At 43.8% G+C, this 23,561-nt stretch overlaps 1 protein-coding gene across 2 annotated transcripts in view; it reads right to left on the minus strand.

Annotated features, from left to right (window-relative positions):
• The window catches only part of LOC147459809 (phosphoglucan phosphatase DSP4, chloroplastic-like), a 108,795-nt gene that overhangs the window by 52,485 nt on the left and 32,749 nt on the right, over positions 1–23,561 (minus strand). For both annotated transcript variants that reach the window (XM_086511011.1, XM_086511012.1), the window contains exon 2: positions 21,136–21,232. In XM_086511011.1, the coding sequence (XP_086367137.1) occupies positions 21,136–21,232 (97 nt within the window). The remainder of the gene's footprint in view (positions 1–21,135; positions 21,233–23,561) is intronic.

Consider the following 23,561-nt stretch of genomic DNA (forward strand, 5'->3'; position numbering starts at 1 on the left):
GTGAGCTCTGTCTGTCTAGCAACAAGATAAGCATCCTGAGGCCACTCCTCAAGCAAGCGCTGCGTGGAACCAAGAGGAATGTGAAGATCAGACTCGCGTACTCTCAACTGTCGATGAATAATAGCAGTATGCTCACGGCAATAAATACTAGACTGAGTAATGCAATGAGCAAGGAACTCGCCAGGGGGACCACAATAAGAAGCACCCGTGGACCATAAGTCACGAATCTGTTGCTGCAAAACTTCAGTGTTGAGAACACTGTCAGGGATGCGGCAGCCCCGTCTCTGTGCAGAGGATCTAGTGAAGGAGATAAACAATGAGATGGGTAAGTGATCTGAGAGGCCGGTCCCTCTCCAAATAGTAGTAAATCCACCTAGAGCAGCTGCCCAAGGGCCAATGTAAAAACGATCAAGTCGCTCTAATAATCTCCCCTGCTGTCTCTGAAACCCCCACGAGTAATGAAGTGTAGCAGGGTGATGACCAAAAGAGGGTATGTGCCATGCATCAACACCTTGAATAGCTAGAAGAAATCGATCCCAAGCTGACTGCTCATCGGGAGAAATGGATGATAAAACAGGAGGTGTGATAGATCGCCAATCAGAGTCGCTTTCAACATTGTTGAAGTCGCCTCCAACAACCCAAGAGTCTACGGCAGGTAGAACAGTAGCCAAGGAAGTCCAAAAAGTAGCCCTCTCTCAGGGAGTAGTGGGTGCGTAGACTGACATAAAACCAATGATAGAGTCCTGAATCCGAAGAGACACATAGACTGCTCTGCCAGCGACAAGGGTGCCATGCTGCAGAACTGAGGCCAAGTAACGTGGCCCCACTGAAATGCATACACCGCAACTCTGTCCATGAATGCCCAAAGCAGGCTCCCAAAAAGTGGAGTACAAACATCAACTACAGGTTGACAAGTGTGGAAAAAAATTGATGAAGTACTCCTAGAACCCAAATATGTAAAGCATCTGAAGGATTACCCGATTAATGAAATTCACTCAAGATGGCAAGAGGCTATGGATTCTCCTCTCAAGAAGGTGCGGAAACTGAAATCGAGTGGAGAAAAATGAAAACTCTACTCGCAAAAAGAGCTAGACAGAGCTCTTGAACGAAAGATGAACCAATTAAGAAAGGGCTTGAAGCACTCTCAGAAGAAGCGGAAATCACTAAATTTCCCCGGTTATTTGGGCCATAAGTCGGCTTTCGAGGTGGCAAGCAGATCCAAGAAGTGTGTTCGTTTCGAGGATGACCTAGCTTTTTCTTCGTCTTCAAAGAGTTCCGACATTTCGTCATCCTCTAGTTCCACTGAGGATGAGGGAAGGCAAAAGAAGCGGAGGAAAAGCAAGAAAAATAAGAAAAACAGATTTTTGAAAAAGTCTAGCAAACATGGGAGACCATCTAGCGGTTCACCGGAGGAGAGCTTGTCCTCTTCGGGCAGTGAGAAAAGCAAGAAGACCAAGGAGTTCAAGGATGGGGGTCAAGCAATCAGGTTTGACACGTTTTCAGCCTACCAGGACACCCAGCAAGCCATTGAGTTTATACAGCAGTTTGACGTCGCCTTCTCAGGAGGCCGGTTCTCCGAACGCTCCAACATGCAAAGGGTAGCATCTTATTTGAAAGGAAATGCACAGACATGGTGGTCTACTCTGTTGTTACGCAGAGAAGCACCAACGGCATGGGTAAAATTCAAGAGAATTTTCACACCAACTTGGATATCAAATGAATATGTCATCACGGCTTGGAATCATCTAAGGATGACTAAGAAAGACACGTTGGATGACTACTACCAAAGGCTTTGGGATACTTATTTGCCAGTGTCCTCGTTTCGAAAGATTACTTTGAGGGACCATATTGAGCGGTTTTGCTCTGGTTTGCCAAAAGAGATTCAACAATATTGTCTGGAACAAAAGTCTGACTCTATTCACAGACTTATCGGACATTCTAAGCAAGGATTTAAAATGCATGCCGGCTCATTGACTTATCCTACGAACATAACAATATCCACCTCCACAGGGCAAGAGTCTTCCAGTGTAGAAAATGAATCAACAAAACCGGATGACAGCTCATCACATGATTCTGGAGCAGGAAGGGCATCAAATGGTAGAAGGAAGGGCATCAAATGGTAGAACATATGAGGGTTCTAACGAGCTAAGGGAACCAGATGCAAGAGTCACAAAGTGGTGACGTGGCTGCACAGTGTACACACACACACACACACTACCCCTTGGTGCGGGAAAGACGGACAGTTTGCTGACATGGCAGCCCAAACAGTTTGCTGACGTGGCAACCCGCGAATCGTGGTGCAAATTCCGGAGGCGGACGTGGCAGCGCAGGCAGAGTTTGGGCAATGCTTTATTCCACGCATCCACAGATTTTGGCATAAGCTTTTTGGCATTGCTTTTCCCTACGCAAGATAAGAAAGACAGAATTCTTTTGCTTTATTAAAGCACCAGAGAAAGAGAGAAAAAGAAACCTCCTGCTTTATTTTTTTTTAAGGGCTTTTGATTTTCATCTTTTGGGCTTTGCTTTTGGCATCCCTTGTAACTTTAAATATGTGAGCAGGCCTCTCACAACACAGAGCATATAGACGCAGAGTCTGAGTGTGAGCGCCTGCCCGCACTCTTGTACTTTGAACTCATTAATACAAAAAGAAATATTGAAAGGGGCGCTAGTCTTTTGGGCCAATATCTCTAGGCACGGAACTCCGCCGAGCCAGTGTCGAATAAATTGTGAACTGTGAACTGTTTTGAAGTGGTTATTTGGTGCTGTGGCGGTAGATTCTTGACTTGGAGTGTCCAACTCTGTTACAGTGATATCAGAGCACGGCTGATTTCTCTTCTACGGGAAATCCGATCCCAATTTTTTTTTCCGCGGCACCTATGGCTTCAGGCAAAGATCAGTCGACTCCCTCTGCATTCGGAGATGCGGGAAGGGATCACAACGAAGATTCCGAAAAGGAGTATGGCCCGCCTCGGCCTACTCAAGCGGAGCGTCGAGAGATGGAGCGTCGTCAATTGATCGGCGATGCAACAAAGATGATGCTCAATTTTGTGAAGGACCCAAAATTTGCAAAATATATGAGCGAGACTTCTTTCCAAGAGGTGCACGAGCAGTGGCAGAAAACCACAACACCACCCCCAAAACCCGCTCTCAAGAAGCCTTCTGCTCACAAGAAATATACACAGAAGGAATTAGAAGAGGTGGTTGATGCACGAATTGCTCAACTTTTTGACACGCAAAACAAAGCTAAAAAGCACGGCAAAAAGCAGAAGAAAGGCACTGACTTCTCGGGTTATTTGGGTTGTCAGTCGACTTTTGAAAAGGCAAAGAAACAAAAGAAGCGTGTTCGATTTGAGGAAGTACACAGTTCTTCTTCTTCTTCTTCTGACAGTTCTTCTAGCTCATCCGACTCGAGCGAAGAAGACCGAAAAGGCAAAAAGCGAAGCAAGAAACAACGCTTCGGAAGGGGCAAGAAAAAGGCAAAGAAGTCTAAATCTTGCCCAGTGAGTGGCAATTCTACAGAGGACTCGTCTACAGACAGTTCAGACTCTGATGACAACAACTTTTATGCAAAGAAGAAGAATTTTTACAAAGCCAATCAGTATGACTTTTTGGAAGATAAAAGCAAGAAAGTCCAAGAGTTTAAGGAAGGTGGACAGTCAATTAAATTTGACACTTTTTCTGGTTATAGAGATGCTTCGAAGGCTTTGTCTTTTGTACAGCAGTTTGACATCGCTTTCGTGGGAGGGCGTTACTCAAAGCACTCTAAGATTCGGAGAGCTGCCTCTTACTTTAAGGGGAATGCTCGAACTTGGTGGTCCACGCTTCTATTAAGCAAGACTACGCCAGTTAAATGGCTGAAATTCAAGAGACTTTTTATTTCTTCTTGGCTGACTCGAGAGCTCTTTTCTACGCGCCTCTTCATTGAGGAAAATCTCGTTCAAGGAACAGATTGAGCGGTTTACTTGGGTCTACCTACAGAGATCCGAGATCACTGCTTGGAACAAAAGTCAGCTTCTATTCAAGAGTTGATGAGTCATGCGAAACGGGGTTTTGCCATTTACTCGAGCAGTCTAACCTACCTCACCGATGAGATCATGACACAAAGAGCCGAACAGACTTCGACAAATGAAAGTAAGAGAAAGAGCAACCCAGAAAAGAAAGATTCACGACCCAAGCTTACTCCTCGGGAGAGAGCTCGCTTCATCAGGGAGGGAAGTGCTTTGGATGCGGGGAAACTGGACATATCTCCGCGAAGTGCCCTAAAAAGGCACAGAAAGAACAAAATGATAAGGACGACGAAAGGCCTGAGAGTTCGAGAGCAGCTGAGGAACGTGGAAGAAAAGGCAAAATGAAAACAGGACTGGTTCCAGATTGCGTGGGTACCGATCCCAGCACGTTGGACGAGAGTACAGAACTTTGCCGAGCTTGGGGCAAAGTGAAAGACCAAGAGGCCCTGATCTTCTTGATGGAGGAGCAGAGGCCAACTTCATTTCACCGGAAATGGCAGCACTGCTCGAGATCACTCCCGATCGGATGGGACCACTTGTGGAGGCAATTCTAGCAGCACCCGGTAGGGACGTAGCCATTACACTTGTCATTGGCAAACTTCGGTTGCATTGTCAGGGGTATTTGGGGCATGAAGACTTTTACATAATGCCTTTGGAAGGTTGTGATGTTCTCTTGGGAATTCCCTGGCACCACAAGAACAACGCCGTAGTCGACTATCGAACGAGGAAAGCGACATTGACTACAGAGAAGGGCAGAACCATTGTACTCGATATAAAACTTAAGGGCGAGTCTGTCCCTATTGTATCGGCTTCGGCCATTTCTAAATTAATGAAATCCAGTCTGTTTTTTTACTCGATCTTTATGAAAGAGTTGAGTGATGAGGATAGGACAAATATGTCTCAACTTGATAAAGAACGCCAAGATTTTCTCCACTCTCATGCCGATTGCTTCTCAGAGGGCTTGCCAAGCGAGTTACCACCCGCTCGTCCTGAAGATAATACCATTGATCTGATTCCTGGAAGCACACCACCGAACCGGCCACCTTACCGTGTGAGCCGAGCACAGAACGAAGAGATTATGAACCAAGTGAAAGACCTTTTGGAAAAGGGTCTTGTCCAGCCTAGTACTTCACCGTATTGCTCTCCAGTGTTGTTGGTTTTGAAGAAAGACGGATCTTGGAGAATGTGCATCGATTATAGAGCTCTCAACAAAATCACCATCAAGAACAGATTTCCGATTCCTAGGATCGATGATATACTCGACAGATTACAGGGATCCTCGTGTTTTAGCAAGATTGATCTGAAGAGTGGATATCATCAGAACCGAATCGCGCAGGGATACGTCTACAAGACAGCCTTTCGAACGACTTTTGGGCTATTTGAGTTTTTTGTGATGCCTTTTGGCTTAACCAATGCTCCTACGACATTTAACCGGATAATAGACATGATTTTTCGAGAGTACAGGCTATTTGTGGCACTTTCTTTGACGATATCATTGTTTTCTCCAAGAATGAGGGAAAACATAGAGATCATCTACTTCAGGTCTTTCAAGCATTACGAGATCACAAGTTAGTGATTAATGCGAAGAAAAGTGAATTTTTCCTACCAGAGAGACACGTTTTGGGACACATTGTGTCAGCAACAGGAGTGCAAATGGATCCGGCCAAGATAGAGACTATCCGTGATTGGCCCGATTTGAAGAATGTTCATGAAGTTAGAAGCTTCTTGGGACTGTGTTCGTACTACAGGCGGTTCATTCGAAAGTTTGCATAGGTTGCTTCCCCTTTGCATATCTTAACACAGAAAGGAGTCCCTTTCTCGTGGGGACCCACAGAGGTGACTGCCTTTCAGACTTTGAAAGAGAAATTGACTATGGGACCAATTTTGACTTTGCCAGACTTGCAGAAGTCATTTGAAGTATATTGTGATGCTTGTGGTCGTAGTCTCGGTGCGGTCTTAATGCAAGAAGGCCATGTCATTGCTTACCAGAGCCGATTGTTCTCAAGGCCGGAAATGACAGCACAGATTTATGAGAAAGAGCTTTTGGCGGTTATCCATGCTCTTACTCGGTAGCGGCACTACCTACTCGGAGCGGATTTTACTGTCTTTACAGAACATCAAAGTTTCCGCTACTTCTTGTCACAAAAGCAGCTATCGGAAATGCAGATGCGCTGGACGAACACAACTATCGGAAATGCAGATGCGTTGGACGAACATCTTGTCATAGTTTCACTTCCAGATTGTCCATGTTCAGGGACAGAAGAATTTGGTGGCAGATGCTTTGTCTCGGAAGCCGTTGGTTCTGGCTATTTTTGCGGCACATCATAGGAGCTTCGAGGATATGGTCGACCAGTATGCCACAGATACAGATTTTGCAGACGTTTTCACACGGATACGGGATGGGGAGACAGTAGCGGGATATTCCATTCAAGATGGCTACTTGATGAGGAAAACCATGCTGTACGTTACACAACCGTTGAGGGAACCGGTTATGACCAAATGCCACTGTCCACCTTTTACGGGTCATCGCGGCATTGCTACCACCATGAAGGGGGTAGAGATTGCCACTTCAGTGGTTTTAGATTTATTGAAGTCTTACATCTCAGATCAGAAGACTCAATGGGAAAAGTATCTACCTCTGGTGGAATTTGCCTACAATAACACGATACACTCTTCGACGGGGAAGGCGCCATTTGAGATTGTTGAAGGTGCTGCGAAGGCTCCACCCTTCCTAAGCATGAAAGATAAGATTTTTGAAGCTGATGAGTATACGCGCGACTTAGACACGGCTTTTGTCAAGGTCCGCGAGGCTTTGTAAAAATCTCAGGAAAGACAGAAAAAGGCAACGGATCGCCATCGATGTGATTTAAAATTGAAGGATGATTGGGTGCTCTTACGTTTTGAGAAGGCACGCATGAGAAAGAAGAAGGGAAAGGAGAGGCTTTTTCCAAAGCTTAGTATGAGATACTACGGACCTTTCCAGATCTCTAAAAAGATCAATGATGTCTCCTTCCGACTGAAACTGCCTGACACTTGGAGGATTCACATGAAATGCACTTCATGTGAGTCTCTTGAAACCTTTTAAAGGTGATGTGCCTGACGATGGGGAGCCCGATGAGCAACCTCAAGTGGAGGAAAACGAGGAGATCTTTGTTCCTGAACAGATTTTGGCACATAAGGACACAAAGAATAAGGGTAAAGTAAGAAGGCGGTTCTTGGTTAAATTCAAGAACTATCCTGCATTAGATGCGAAGTGGATGGAGGAGGAGGACCTAGAAGATACTCCTCAAATTGTGAACCTTCACCTTGAAGCTTTTGGTTTAGCATAGTCTATTCCAAATGGAACCCAGAATTCAGCTTGGTCGGAGATCTGGAGTAGTGGGATGCACAAGAGGGGAGTTACTCCGCTCCTTTGTCAACAGATGCCTTGATTTTTAGAGTACTAGAGTCACTAATGTCTCTTTGAGCTTCACGGATACTGAGAGCTGACAGTATTCTGCTGTATGACTTTATGAAATGGAATTCCGGAATATGAAACTGATTTGTCTTGACTTGTTTTTAAGTGCAAGAACTGATAGACGAAATGACTGCATCATTTTGGTCTAATTGATCTCGAATAGACATGGTTGCAATAGGGGTTAGTCAATCGGACATCTGTGAGGTCCCGACTGGATCTAGATGCGATTGCTAGCTACATTGCCGATAAATCATGGTCTAAGATTCGAATGAATGTTGAATGTCATGTGATGTGACTGTCGATTGGTACATGTGCTAGATGTGTGTTCCTCATGCGTAGGTACTAACAGTCACTGTCTGCTAAGGCGGTTTATAGCTTCTGTCTGTTTTGCAAGCGCAATCGAGGCGATTACAATGCTTTCAAGAGGAGGGTATGTCACAAAGTGGTGACGTGGCTGCACAGTATACACACATACACACTACCCATTTGTGCGGGAAAGGCGAACAGTTTGCTGACATGGCAACCCGGACAGTTTGTTGATGTGGCAGCCCGCGAATCGCGGCGCAAATTTCGGAGGCTGACGTGGCAACGCTGGCAGAGTTTGGGCGATGCTTTATTCCACACATTGGCAGATTTTGGCATAAGCTTTTTGGCATTGCTTTTCCCTACGCAAGATAAGAAAGAGAGAGAATTCTTTTGCTTTATTAAAGCACCAGAGAAAGAGAGAAAAGAAAAGCTCCTGCTTATTTGTTTAAAGGGCTTTTGTTTTTCAGCTTTTGGGCTTTGCTTTTGGCATCCCTTGTAACTTTAAATATGTGAGCAGGCCTCTCACAACGCAGAGCATCTGGACGCAGAGTCTGAGTGTGAGCGCATGTCCGCACTCTTGTACTTTGAACTCACATTAATACAAAAAGAAATACCGAAAGGGGCGCCAGTCTTTGGGGCCAATATCTCTAGGCACGGAACTCCGCCGCGCCAGTGTCGAATAAATTGTGAATTGTGAACTGTTTTGAAGTGGTTATTTGCTACTGTCGCGGTAGATTCTTGACTTGGAGTGTCCAAGTCTGTTACAGCAAGTCCATCAGAGGATTCCGTAGAAGAAAGGGGATCAGATGATAGTGCGTCTCAAGGTTCCAACGATTGAGACTGATGGGCCAGTGGACAAGGGAGGCCATCGAGGCTACCCACAAGTCCCAAGCCACAAGGAAAGAAAGTAAAGGGAATTAGCTGGTAGATCAGAGAATTCCACATATCCAAATTGAGATGCCAAGAACAGGGGGCCAGCACGGCTACAAACAGTTCACAGGGCACAAGAAAAGAACTAAAACATAAGCTTTGTCCACCAGATAATTTGATCAAGGGTACTTTTTGGCCCTCAATGCAAAGTGGATGGAGGAGGAGAACCTCGCAAATTCTCTTCAAAGAGAGCTGTACCTTGAAGCTTTTGGGCTATTAGTAGTGTCTATGCCAGAAGTTACCGATGAATCAGCAGACGGAATCTGGTGCGGTGTGGACTGCATAAGAGGGGAGCCACTCCACTCCTTTGTCACACATTGCCTAGATTGATTAAGGTCACTAATTTATTTTTAAGATTTTAGAAATATTGACTAGCTCACAATATTTTGTGAAATGACTTTATGAATGTATGTGCACTAAATTGGAAATTTCCTTGATTGACTTGAAAACATGTGCTCTTTCATGTGTGTTTTGTTAGTGACATGTAGAGAAAGATGAAATGTCTGCAGCATTTTGTTTGATGAATGACTTGAACTTATTGCATCTAGACATCTGTTGGAGAGTAGCGAGATCTAGATGTGATGGTTGGATACTGTTATGAGTGTATCAAGAGTTTCAGAAGGATGAGATGGATGCACAGTGATCTAGGTGCATCAAGAGTTCTGGAAGAAATGAGATGGCTAGATTGAATGACTGAAACACAAGTGTTCCGTGGGAACTAAGTGTGTGATGTGGATGTATTGGCTTGTGGGGATGGTCATGGGCATGGTTTGCTTGCTTGAAATGTGAAAAGAAAGGATGTGGATCTCATAGTAACAAGATTTAGTAGATCAAGGCATCCGTTAAAAGATTAGTGTGGTCTGGATGTGATTGCTAAATGGTTACAATGATCAGAGTTTGTATCTGAGACCCTCTATAGAAATGTGATTGATCAATGACTAAAGTCTTTGTAGGAGTACTAGATTGGTGGAGTCTGGTGCATGAGTACACAGTGATTGATGTCTTTGTAGAAGTACAGGATTGGTGGAGTCCGATCCATGAGTACATAGAGTCAGTGTCTACTTGTTGCTAAATTGGCTTTATCTTATAGAAAAATAATTCTAAATGAATTATTGGATTTATAAGTGAGAGGGTTTTCTCACTTGGAACACCAAGGAAAAATAATTCTAAATGAATTATTGGAATTTTAAGTGAGAGGGCTTTTCTCACTGGAGACATCCGAGTATAGAGCATTCCTAGTGCGTCATTCAAAGTAATGACGGGAGCACTGAGAACGGGAATATCTGTAAGGCCACCAAGAACGGGTACTTTTGATGCGTCACATCGGATGGGTGACAGGGAGCATCGGAAAGAAGTATCCGACCATCCGGGAACGGACATCTCTGATGCGTCATAGGATGGGTGACATAGAGCATCGTGAAGGAGATTGTATTGTAAGTTCGGTAGGAACCGACTAGGTGATGGGTATTCCTGATGCGTCACAAGGTGGGTGACGGGTGCATCGGAAAGGGAATATCCATGGTCGGGAGGAAATTCCTAACTGTGTTAGAATGGTGCACAAGGAAAAGCAAGCACTTGAATGAAGATGGGTTCAGAGAAAACTTTGAGGAAAAACAGATGCTTTCTGAGAAAGCGGGATTGCTTTTCGGGAAAGTAGATGCTTTCCCGTGAGGAAGTTTATGTCTACATTGCAATTGTGCATGTGATTGCATCCAGGGACGCCTGGGAAGTGTTGTGAAAGCATTGTTTGTAACTTATAAGGTTTTATTGAGTTTTTGGGCAGATTCAGACTATTTTTAAAATACGCCGACCGCCCATTTAATAAGTGGGCAGCCATCTAATAAATAAGGCAACAGATCAGCCAACGTTTTCTCTCTTTTTCTGGCAAAACAGCGAAAAAAAAAAAGAACGAAAAAAAAATTTTGAAAACAAAAATTATAAAATTTAAAATTTAAAATTTATTAAAAAAAAAAAAACCGCCGCGATCTCTACGCGAGCAGCTATTCGTGCCCGTGGCTAGGAGCTATAAAAGCATCACATGTCCTCACTCAGAGGGGAGGATCAGTTTTTGCAAGAAGGAGATGTTGCTGCAAAGTTCACCCGCAAAGAAGACGTTTGTCGGTGATGCCCATGACTGTCCCAAGTGTACCCGATGTCGCCAAGACCCAATGCGCGAGTTCCCTCGCAAAGAAGTGCCTACGGAGCGTGTTCCCATCGCGACAAGCTGCTGTTTTTCTCTGTTTTCAGCCCATAAACGTCGTAGACGGGGCCGATTTTTGAGAAGGAACCCGAGAACACACCTCTTTTGTGTGTAGGATTGGAAGAGAGGATTTTCTATGTAGAAATCTCTTCCGGGGAATTGTTTTTCGAGAACCGAGTTGCGTTTCGAGCTTCGAGACTTTGAAGGTACGATTTTCATGTTATTATCTCTAAGTATTTGATTGCAGGTGTACTTCCTCTTTGTGAGGGAGTAGGAGCAAAGGAAGGCATGAGCCTCTGCAGGAGAAAAGCGCTCTGAGGAACTAGAGCCAGATCAGCCCAAGGGTTTCGTACCCAAGTTTGGGAAGCAGATCCACAGATCGAAGAGAGGTAGACTCTCGAGATGTGATCCGGAAGTTGAAATTCCCAAGGGAAGGACTTCGTGTCCAGGAAAGCGGAGTTAATCTGCAGGAAGAGGACTGTGGAAACAGAGTTAGAAAAGAGTATGCAGGGATGTCATGCCCTGAGTCTGGAAGGTGAGATCCAGAGGCGAGAACCTTGGTTCTCTCTCTCTCTCTCTCTCTATTTATTTCTCTCTATATCCTGGGCTTCAATATTAAGTGATAAATTCTATTTATCCGAGTATATTTTATATTGTTATGCTCTCCCGCTTGTGACACTACTAAAGGAAGTTTCTATCCTTTGGTTGTTTTTGCAAGCGTAATGGAGGGCGAATACAATTCTTTCAAGAGGGGGAAATGTTACAAGGTAATGACTTGGCATGCTCAGTTGGAAAAGAAATGGCCAAGTGGACAAGAGGAACTAAACCCAGAAGATGGGACGAGGAGCCTACCAACTTAAAGAACTTATGAAACACCAGTTGAGGGGCCTAAAACCCTAAAAATCCCAAACCTTGAACGTTGACTGATTTTCGTAAATGGCGCTGACTGTCAAATGTGCAACAAAAAAAGGTGAATCAGGTGATGAGCTTGTCTGCAACCGCGAGAAAACCTCCTCTCCGTACCGGGCAGCCAATAGATCTCGGACCTATCACAATGGAACTCGTCGTCGTCAAGCACTTAGTACGTACCGCCCACCGAACAGGCACGAAAACTCACCACACACAATGTCACACCGAGAGGGTGTGCAAACTGCAAGGGAGAGGGAGCGCTAGCAACAAGAAGAGAGATCGCTAAGGGAAAAACACCAAAGAGATAGATCGATGGTGGAGAGAGAGAACGATAGAGAGAGAAAGTGACCGCACACTGCAAAACGCTGGCAAGCTGCAAAACCCTAGAGAGAGAGAGAGAGAGTGCCCAAACGCTGGATCTCTACATTGTTAACAGATGTTAAAAGTACTAGGCAAATCTTTAATTTGCCCTACCTGCAGCAAAACCGCACGATCCCACATAAATGGCCTAATAAATGCTTATAAATATGTAAATTCACTAAAAGTGCCCTGACACACATATTTAGTAGCAGGAGTGCAAAAGACTCGAGACTCTGGCCCCGAGAAACCCTAGGAACGGGAGTCCTGCCTCATGCCAGCCTATCGGGTGAGCAACACCGTGAAGTGCACCGCTGTGAAGAGGTACGCCTACCTCAAGTACTATAAGGCATAGCCACAAAACAGCCCACTCCCTAATCTGCTCCTGGTAGATACTTGAGCTACCACCGGACAGGAAACTGGACTCTGATACCGCTTCTCAGCTCCAGGACAGGAAACAAGTCCAAGGGAGCTGGCATGAGAGGATAATGTCGCCTGTGGAAGAGGTTTGGTGAGCAGGGTTATCCGAAGCCGAGATGTACTCTAGTCGTATAGAGCCATTCTAGGTATTCTCACAAACAAAATGGTATTGTATCTCTATATGCTTGGTCCGGGCATGGAACATCAAGTTCCTCACAGTGGCTATACAACTCTGGTTGTCAGAGTACATAATGGTCGTCTGCTGGGGAAAGCCCATCTCCAAAAGTAACCTCCAAATCCACACTGACTCACATGTAGCACTGCAAACAGCCCAGTACTCTGCCTCTATGGAGGATAAGGCAATTGTTGGATGTTTCTTGTTGCTCCATGAAACTGCTCTTTAACCAAAAGGAAAGGTGTAACTTGTAGTCGACCGTCGTCCATCTAGATCTCCACCCCAATCCAAATCACTCCATCCTCGTAGAATGATCTGGGAGTCTGTATCTCCCTAATGACTTGGTTGCCTTGAAATACCGCAGAGTCCGAAGAGCCTGCTCCAAATATGACTTGGCGGGTTTCTACATGAAAGAACTGAGAAGTCCCACAGGGAAACTTACATCAAACCAAGTGTTGAGTACCCAATGAGAGAACCAACCAGTTTCCGATACTGTGTAGTATCTGCTATAATTAGGAGATCAAACTGTGACAACTTCTGATTGGGATCCATAGGGGTTGAGGTAGGTTTGCACTCGGTCATAACAAATGCTTCTGACAATTCTTGGATATAGCGCTCTTGGGAGAGAAAGATGCACCCCTCTGTCCGCCATATCTCCAATCCAAGATAGTGATGAAGCAAGCCAAGATCAAACTCCTTAGCCAAGGTCTCCATAAAGTCGATATCCCTCGGAAAGAGAGCTATAGCCGACAAAAATCAATCTCCGGGACTTGGGGTCAAACATTACCCTTTGCTCCTTCGATACATGGACATAGGCATCGCTCCCAAAAATCCGAAAGTGAAAGACGACGGGATTCTTACTAAAATAGGTTGGGTCTTCTTAGGAACTGAAGAGGTTGGAGATCGGTTTATGGTATGAACTATCGTTGCAACTGCCCATAAAGACTTCAGCAAGTCTCGATGCTCAACCATGGTCCGTGTCATTTCTACCACTGTCCTATTCTTCCGCTCCACCACACCATTCTCTGAAGGTGAACTGGTATTCGCAAGCTCTCACTTGGTGCCATGGTCTGCACAACTGAATAAAAGCATTGGAGGTAACCCACCTTTGTCCGATCGAATAGTCTTTAACACTTGATTGCTTTCCTTCTCTACAAGAGAACACCAATTCTTGAAGAGACTGAATGCCTTGTGCTTGTGTTGTAGAAAGTATGCCCCAAGTAAAGCAGCTAAAGTCATCCACCAATAACATGAAATAAAGAGCCTTGCCGAGGGAAGGGGTCTGCATAGGTCCAGAAAGGTCGGTATGAACCAACTCCAAAATGGTAATAGCTTGGAGTGTAGCAAGCCTCTGAATACATTCTCGATGTTGCTTCCCACAAATGCAAGTAATGCATTTCCCATGCTTACTCCCAACATCTGGTAAGCTTGTAAGCATCTACTCACAAAAAGCAAGCCGAAGAGCATCATTGTTCGAATGACCAAATCTGTAATGCCAAAGATCACCTATGGGTATCCGAGTCGCTGAAGAAAGAGCATGGAGTCTGCAAAGTCCGTTCTCCACCGAGCCCACTGTGACCTCTTTGCCAGATTGCCAATCAGGAATAGATACCGCATCCTCTGTAAAGATCACCTCCATGCCAAGCTTGCACACCTCATGCAGAGACATAAGTTGAAATCCACGCTTTGGAGCATAAGATACCTTGGAGGTATGCGTACCCCCTCTGCCGTCGGGAATGAGCTCCATAGATCCCTCGCTGCGAATAGGAATTTCAGATTTGTCGCCAATGAAGATAGTACCACAGTGTCATCGCATGTTGGACAAAAGATCCTTGGAACTTGGAAGGTGTCATGTGCCATGAGGCACCACTATTCACAATCCAATCACGATCATCTTGACCCGCAAGAGTCAACTCAACCTCCGATGTCCCTAGAAAGTCCTTTGTGGGGAGAATCTCCAAGTGAAGAAAGGCCGAGAATTGCACCACTGCCGCCGAAGAAGTCGAAGAATCTCCAAGTCGCTTTGGACACTTCCTCCAATAATATCCCTTCTCACCACAATTGTTCCAATGTCCTTCAACCTTCCCCCTCGACATCACTCTTCTTGTCTTCGGTGTTGTTGCTTTTCTTCTTACCCTTCTACTTCTTGTTTTATTTGGAAGAATTGATCAAGGTTCAGAGCCTGACTTCTTCCCCGTATTGAATTGCTCTTGATCCAATATCATTGGAACAATCTCGTCCCAAGAGATAGTTTTTAGTCGGCCACACGTAATCAAGTAAGAATAGAAGTTGGTGTACCGAGTGGTAATTGGGCTATAAGCTAGATGGCCATATCCTTTGAATTGATAAGCTTTCCCATGTGAAGTATCTCTTGTTGAAGCTCCTACATCTTGTTGATGTGATCCCGCATGGAAGAGTTCTTCGCATCCAAGGTCCTCAATTGCACCTCAAGGGCTATCCGCTTCATTGGAAAAACTCAATCATGAAGTGAAGAAAGCGGATCCCAAATCAACTTCGCATCTTTTATCAATCGTATGTGGCTAATAAATGATGGTGTACTATTGAGGATAGTGAAAAACCGGATTCGAGCATTGACATGCTTCTATAGCTTCGCTCCTACAAGGTCCATTAGCTTTTGAAAGTTGCTCGAGACAAAACCTCCAAACTCATAAGAGTCAAAGACCGCCATCATATTAGCTTTCCAAATGGCATAGTTGTCTCCATTCAATTGCCGATCCAAGGGAAAGTTAGGGAGGGTAGGTATCTTGGTTGGTTGATCACCTACGTCGGAGTAGAACTGGGACCAATCTCCCCACTCCTCATTGACGATAGGTTCACGGCAGCCTGTCGCCTCCTCATGATGTACTTCATCATCACGGGCTGAACTTGTTTAGGAATCATCACTCTTCTCCATGGTGTTGGAGAATTTAGGCATGTGATAAGGCTAGGTCGAGATAGAAGATAAAATCTGCAAATCTGCCCACTATAGCCGAAATCAGCCCCAAAAGAGTAAAGAGCGCAGAAAAAACAGCAAACTGTCTCTTTTCATCGCAAAAATCAGCACCAAAAACTTGCACAAATCATCGATCCGATTCAAGAGCACGCCATGGCACTGATACCATGTCAAAGGTGCAACGGAAAAGGGTGAATCGGGTGATAACTTCTTTGCAAACACGAGCAAACCTCCTCTCCATACTGGGCAGCCAATAGATCTCGGATCTATCGCAATGGAACTCCTCCTCGTCAAGCACCTAGCGTGTACCGCCCACCGAGCAGGCACGAGAACTCACCGCACACAATGTCACACCGAGAGGGTGTGCACACTTCAAGGGAAAGGGAGTGCTACCAGCAAGGAGAGAGATCGCTGAGGGAAAAGCGAGAGAGAGAGAGAGAGAGAGAGAGAGAGAGAGAGAGAGAGAGAGAGAACACTAGAGAGAGAAGTGGCCGCACATTGTAAATGCTAGCAAGCTGCAAAACGCTAGGGAGAGAGAGTGTGCCCACACGTTCAATCTCTGCACTGATAACACATATACCTTCATAAGTTCAGAATAGTATGAACTCACGAATTATAAGAGGGAATAAAGCACTCATAAAACTATAAAAGCAAGGGACACACGAAAAGAAAAGAAAAACAAAAACAAACAAACTAACTAACTAAATCACTTTGATTGCTTCGAAACAAAACTAGATAAAACAAAACATTATTAACTTAAAAATGTTTTCAGAAAAGGCATGTGTAAAATAAGTTGACGCAACTTACTTGGCTTAAAACAAGTACTCAACTTTAAGCAAAAAAATGATAAGACATCTTAAAAACTTAATCCTAGAAATCAAACTTCACACAACAACCTATAACGGAACACATTCTTAAGTCCTCAGGTAAGCTAAATATGAAATCGAAAAATGAATACACTACAAACCTACGAAGAGCAAAGAACCAAACTTGACAATATGTGATCTCAACTTCACTGCTTGTCCAAACAGGAAGAATAAGATTATCACCTTTATCATGCATAGCTTGGACAACAGCTATGACATCCCTACTCACGTCGTCAGTGCCCAAGAGTAGGTGCAGGTTTATATAGAGGTCATTCATGCTTTGAACGTACTCTACAAAACCAACGAGCTGAGTTTCTATCACCCTCCGGAAGTGATGGGCATACTCAACCATGATAAAGGCTAGCAATTGTCAAGCTATAGTGAAAATACTAGAAGCGCTAAAGATCAAAACAACAACATAAGGTGTTATTAAGTCAAACAATAAGTGGGCTTTTTAGCTCCCCACTTCTATTGAATTTACTACTGATTATCTTGAACATTCCAAAGGAAGAAACACTAAAAATAAACTTACTACGATGCAAAAATGAACGAAATTTTTTCATGATTCTTTTGAATGAGTATCCTTTTTCAACTAGTAAAGAAATAAGATGGCAAGATTGAACAACAAAAGTAGATTTACTAGAACAAAGACGAGAAAATCTAAATAGTTGAGAGCAAATGACACCGTACTTAGCTAAAAGAGAAATGTTCGAAGAAATGTGAGGCATACAGATGATTTTTAGATTGGCATATTCTGGTTCAAGGCGCTTATCATAGATATATCTACTTCTAATCCCAAGGGAGTCTGAAAAATCTTAAGGTCTAAAAAGGCACAACAATCACTATTTGTGGTACAGTTAAGTTCACAAAACTCCTTGGGATAAATCCCTCCGCCTACAGAACTCGAATTCAAGTACATAAAATCTTGAAAAGAAGGAACGTCAGGGACAAAAAGATCATCTACAAAGCGTCTTACATTGCATAACTTGTGCAAAAATATTGGGCAAGTGTTAGCAAGGACAAGATGCTCCATAAAATCAAACTCATAAGTAAAAAGATAGAAATTAGCAAGAAAAACAGCACAATTGGTACCCATAGGGATACCAATTGTTTGCTTGAAAAGAGAGTCACCGATGGTTATATATAAATTGTCCAAAAGAAAATCTAACCAAGATATGATGTCAATGTCATCTACAATCCTGGTGAATCTCTTTCTTCCTTTGTCTACATCTACATTCTTATTTTTCAGCCATAAGAAGTCAAAGTTCAAGGCTGACTTTTCTACTAGCAATGCCTTGTACCTATCCTTCTCAAGCTTGTACGCAAAAACTTTTGAAATAAGAGACTTGAACTATAAATTTAAGGTCCTCCAAATTTAGCTTCGTGTATAGTGTTGTAAAGTCAAAAATTTGGAGACATAAAGGAGAAGATTTCTCCTTAAGGCTTCTTGAAGAGTTCAAAAACTTCAAAACAAGAATCACACCTACTGAATCATTTAAAATCCAACTTGAATCAGTAGGTACGTCTGCTTCCTTTAGCATATTATTCCACAATTCATTTACGCTAGGTAAAATGGCTTTGAAACAATAACTAAGCCATTTGGAAACCTCGGTCAAAGAGGTGTTACAAGAAGCAGCTATAAATCTAGGCTTTATAGGGTTCTTGTGGAACTTCCAAACGGTATATAAAAAAGGTAATTTAGGCTGGCACTTGAAACCAAAAGACTTACAAAAGTCTTGATGTTTCAAGATAACCTCTTGCATTGAAAGATCACAATCACTGTAAGTCTGAGAATTTACTTCACCTAACAAGCATTCTAAATAGAACTTTTTGAACGTAACAACAAAGTTATTAGAGCACTTATCCACATAAGAGATTACAAAATCACGATGAAATTTCCTAAGAGCATCACGATCAGAAGAAGATAAGTTGTTCCTTCCTGAAGAAACGTTCCGAGAGCAAGATGCTAATTTCAAAGAAGCTTTCTTGAGGATTATAGACTTCCAATGGGTAAAAATACCTTGAACTCCTAAAGACTCCTCAAACTTTACTACGAAACTAGAAATTCCTTTTTCTATGTCTTTGAGAAGGCAAGAGTCGTTTGAGTAAGGGAGCCTATATTTAGTACCTCTTGAGAAAAGGTCTTTCAAGGAATCCGAAGGAAGGATAGAACAATCGGCAGTAACTACATGACCCAAAGCTCCATTTACGTAAGAAGAAAAGGCAGATTTACTACAAGGGCAATCAATACTTGAGATTGCAAGCCTCTCTTGCTTTTTAAGATTACGTCCTATGTCACTATAGTTGAAAGCTTTTTGTCCTAAAGTTTTCACATATTTGAAAGCTACGACAGGATGGTTCCATACCTTTCTCACACAAGGAGAGAGAGCATCCAAAGCTTCTTGAGATCTCAAAATAGAGCTTAATCCAATCTTGTCTAAGTCAGGGGAGGTAAAGATGGTTATCAACAAATCTTTCTTTCCAACCAAGGGATTTTTCAGACTAGGACATTTGGACTTCAGAAATTTGCCTAACAGTACTCGAAGTTGAGTACTATGAGACTCTCTTAGCTCCAAATCTTCATAAGAGTAGTTCTCAAGGGTATACAAGAGCTTAAATAGGATCCTTATATTATACCTTTCAAATATTTTATAAGAAAAAGAACCCAATTCCATGGCTCTAGATTGGTAAATCAATCTCCGTTTGAAATCTCTATAAGCAAAAATTATATGGTTAGAAGGGTCATCACTCTCAATTCTAGAGATTGAAGCCCTAGGGAGACCTTGTACTCTACTAGAAATAGTGTTGTGCAAAACAACTGGATTGATTTCAGGCCAAGAGTACAAGGGAGGGGTTGCATATATAGGCAAATCTCTGATTTGCCCAACCTGCACCAAAACCCCACGATAAATGGCCTAATAAATGCTAATAAATATGTAAACTCGCTAAAAGTGACCTGACACACATATTTAGTAGCAGAACTACAGAAGACTAGAGACTCTTAACCTCGAGAAACCCTAGGAATGGGGGGTCTAGCCTCATGCCAGCCTACCGGGTGAGAAACACCATGAAGTGCATCGCCATGAACAGGTACGTCTACCTCAAGTATGGCCGGGCACAACCACAAAACAGCCCTCATTCCCTAATCTGCTCCTAGCCGATACTGGAGCTACCACCACTGACCAGGCAAGAAACTAAACTCTTAACACTCACATGCTGAGGTGGCAAGATTGTATGGATTTTCCGCGTGTTGCGCTAGCTGTGCCATGTGGCAAGCTGCACAGATTTTTGCTGACAGATTTTGGAGTTTCTAGAGCTAGCTTTTGGGAGCAGATGGTTTTGGGGTGGATGCAAAATCTGAGAGCAGAGGACCCTTGGGTGTTGTACTATTGCGACTCGTAATAATAAAGAAATACCCGAAGGGGCACCACTCTTTGGGGCCAGTACATCTAGGCGCGGAACCCCACAGTGCCGTGTCCACTGTCAACTCTCTCTCTCTCTCTCTCTCTCTCTCTCTCTCTCTCTCTCTCTCTCTCTCTCTCTCTCTCTCTCTCTCTCTCTCTCTCTCTCTCTCTCTCTCTCTCTCCAAGTTCAGTGATTTTGTAGTTTCTGTTTGTTGTTATTGATTCCTCGCTTGGGAGTGTCCAAGCCTGTAACACCTACGCTTTGATATCAAATCAAAGTGGAGCAGAAGCGACAAGGGGGGGAGAACGAGAGATATCGCAATGAAAGAAGAGAGCAAGCAACCCAAGGTGACCATGAAGGTGCACCCTCCAGAGTGTGGGCACCGCAAATACACTACAATAGAGCGAGGGTGTCCCAAGCCACGCCTATATAGCAACAAAAGGGCAGGTCGGCTGGATAAGAAGAGGGCGTCATGACATGACAGGATAATCCCTAAAATAGGACACACCCCTATAAAAGGGGCCTTTGGACCCGATCAGATCCGACGCACCACAATTGGCCCGACTAGGACCACTAGAAGCCTACAATGCAAATGCATGGGTAGCCAGCCCCAGAACACACTAGACGATCCAAGTATGCCCTAACCCTAAATGACGCAACAAAGTGGTGAACTCTAACATGTGAGAGTCACAAATTGCAACCTCAACGAGGTCGAATCCAAGATGACCACCAAAAACATAAGGAGGAACAAGTTGGGGCCAAGGTCGAGGCCAAGGGCTAGGGCTGCAAGGGGAGTCCTGATAGGTTAAGGCAAAGGGTGCAAGCTAAGGACGCGTTGCAAAGCCAACACAGGCACCAAAGCTACAGACGCAACAACAAGGTTGAATATAGCTCACAGAGTTGTCTGGGCAGAAGAGCATGTCGGCATGCTACCAAGTAGGATGCGACAGAACTAGGGTCTCCGCAAGTGCTTTCACGAAGAGAGAGCAAAACCCTCATAGAGAGGTCGCAACTATAGAGCAAACCCTCTCTCTCTCTCTCTCTCTCTCTCTCTCTCTCTCTCTCTCTCTCTCTCTCTCTCTCTCTCTCTCTCTCTCTCACACACACACACACACACACACACACACACACACACACCAAAACAAGGTACCTGCACCCATAGCATGGGTCATAGTTGAGCTATACTCATCGGACTTTTCTTCATCAGAGCTCGTTTCAATATTCTCCATCTCCTCTTTTTCTTCCTCCTGTGGACAAAAAGGTCACCACTACATTGAGTCCCACTCCCTGAGAAAAACCTTTTTATGACGATGCTTCTTAATCATTATACCAATAGGCTTGAAATTAGAAAAGCACACAATTGAGCTCAAAAAATTAACAAGCAAAGGATCGCTTTGATAAACTAACTCGTTACAAATGCTTCTATTCGGATGCTACTACCTTGAAAATAAAGAAAGTTTTATACATGAAGAAGGTCGTTATCTTTAAAACTACTTATGGATGCCTTAAAAAATTAAACTTAAGATGAAGAAATAAAAAAAAACATCTTTTAAATAAATATAGAGGTGTTGTGGGAGATCATGTCATCCCAAAGAATGAATGCAAAACCCAAGAACATACAACATGATCCTACAAAGCCGCTCAAACAAAGGAAAAAAACAATTAACATGGTGTACAACACTTGTATGGCAACATTGCAAAGAATTTTTTTTTCACCATTGTCTCAACACCTTCCTTCCCCATTAAATATCCACTAACTATATCTACCTCTCTACTGCCAACTGGCCTACTCTGCATGCCCCCTAGGGCACCCAAGGGAGGGTGCCCACCTCTTGGGATGATCTGCAACACCTCAAGGGACTCCCCCTAGGGGTCTAATATAGGTGCCCCCTCTCATCTGCCAACCTAATCCTCCAGGCCCCACGACTAGGAAATGCCCCAATAAATGGGGAAAAGGCCAGAAATGGAGCCTACTTGCCCATAGGACCCTAGGAAAGCGGGGGGAAAACTGGGGAAAAATACCCAAGCCTGCAAGGAGCCTGCATGGCCATGGAATTGAGCCAAAACCCTGAGCTAAACATGGCTAATATATCCTAATTGAAAAAAGTTGCCTCACAATGGCAAAGCACAGCCACAAGACAGCCCTCACTCCCTAACACTTGTCCTTAGGAGATGTTGGGACGGGCTATACGAATCCAGAGAGATGCCATTAACTCTTGAGAGAGGAATATTGAAATTCAACCTTGGTCCCTCGATATTGTGTTGAATACCCAATATCAAGTTTTTCATTTGTAAAAGGTCCACAATTGTATGGTTTTTCTAAATGAACGAGTTTTGAAGCTATTGGAAAAAATTGATTGTCACAAATCAGCCCTAAAAGTGGGGCACCCTTCTTTTTATAAGCTAAGGGATCGGACAATTGAAAAGCCAAAGGTCGGACAAATGATGTCACAAGTTGATGACGTAGCGTGCCCAACCTGAGAGGACAAAAGGTTAGACTTTAAAAACTCTAAACCTACCAACTTATGAGCACCGGCCGAGAGGCCTAAAACCTAAAATTCAAAAGCATAAGAGTTGCAGCTACTTTCTGCAATTTGCGATGACATGCTAACGTGACAAGCTGTACAGATTTCTGCGATTTGCGATAGCTGTTTTGGGTTGAAAGCAATGCTATTGGTGCCAAGTGCTTTTGCAACTCATGCTTTTGGGGCTCTGCTTTTGGGCATCCCTAGTACTGCTTATAAGGAACCTAGGGGCCTCACTCTAGAGGGCATCTAGATGCAAACTAGAGAGTTGGATCCTTGGGCATTGTACCCTTGCAAAGCAATAATAAAGAAATATCGGAAGGGATGCCAGTCTTTGGTGCTAGTGCATCTGGCGACAAAACTCCGCCGTGTCATGTCATCCATCTCTCTCTCTCTCTCTCTCTCTCTCTCTCTCTCTCTCTCTCTCTCTCTCTCTCTCTCTCTCTCTCTCTCTCTCTCTCTCTCTCTCTCTCTCTCTCTCTCTCTCTCTCTCCAAGTTTTTCTCACTTATTTGCAAATTTTGTTCGTGTGTTGCTATTGATTTCTCACTTGGAGTGTCCAAGCCTATAACACTAGTATCAGAGCTCAAAACGATTCTCTTCTACGGAGGAACCGATCCTTCTGCAGCACACATAGGTTCTGGCAACGAATCTGCCAGAGACGACACCCCACCGATTGTTAAGTCTACGAGGAATGAAGAAAACCCTAATCCCAACGGGAGATAGAAGATTTCCAACGGGGAAGCTCAAAAGAGCGAAGAACAAACGTCAACGGCACGTTGACACATGTATGAAAAGATTGGTCAAGTACTTTAAAGACCCCCATATGTTAATCACCGAAGGAATTACCTGTTTGATGAGGTTTACTCCATAAGGCAGGAGACCATCCATCTTCCTCTCAAGTCGGTAATGAGACAGAAAGTAAAGCCGGGTGCAGAAAAGAAAAACTATACTCGCAAAAGAGCTTCACAAAGCTCTTTAAAGAAGACAAACCAATTGATGAAAAGCTTAAAGCGCTCTCGGAAGAACCGGGGAAATCAACAGATTTCTCC

The sequence above is a fragment of the Adiantum capillus-veneris genome, chromosome 4, assembly GCF_014529385.1.
Source record: "Adiantum capillus-veneris isolate H3 chromosome 4, ASM1452938v2, whole genome shotgun sequence".
Classification (NCBI taxonomy): domain Eukaryota; kingdom Viridiplantae; phylum Streptophyta; class Polypodiopsida; order Polypodiales; family Pteridaceae; genus Adiantum; species Adiantum capillus-veneris.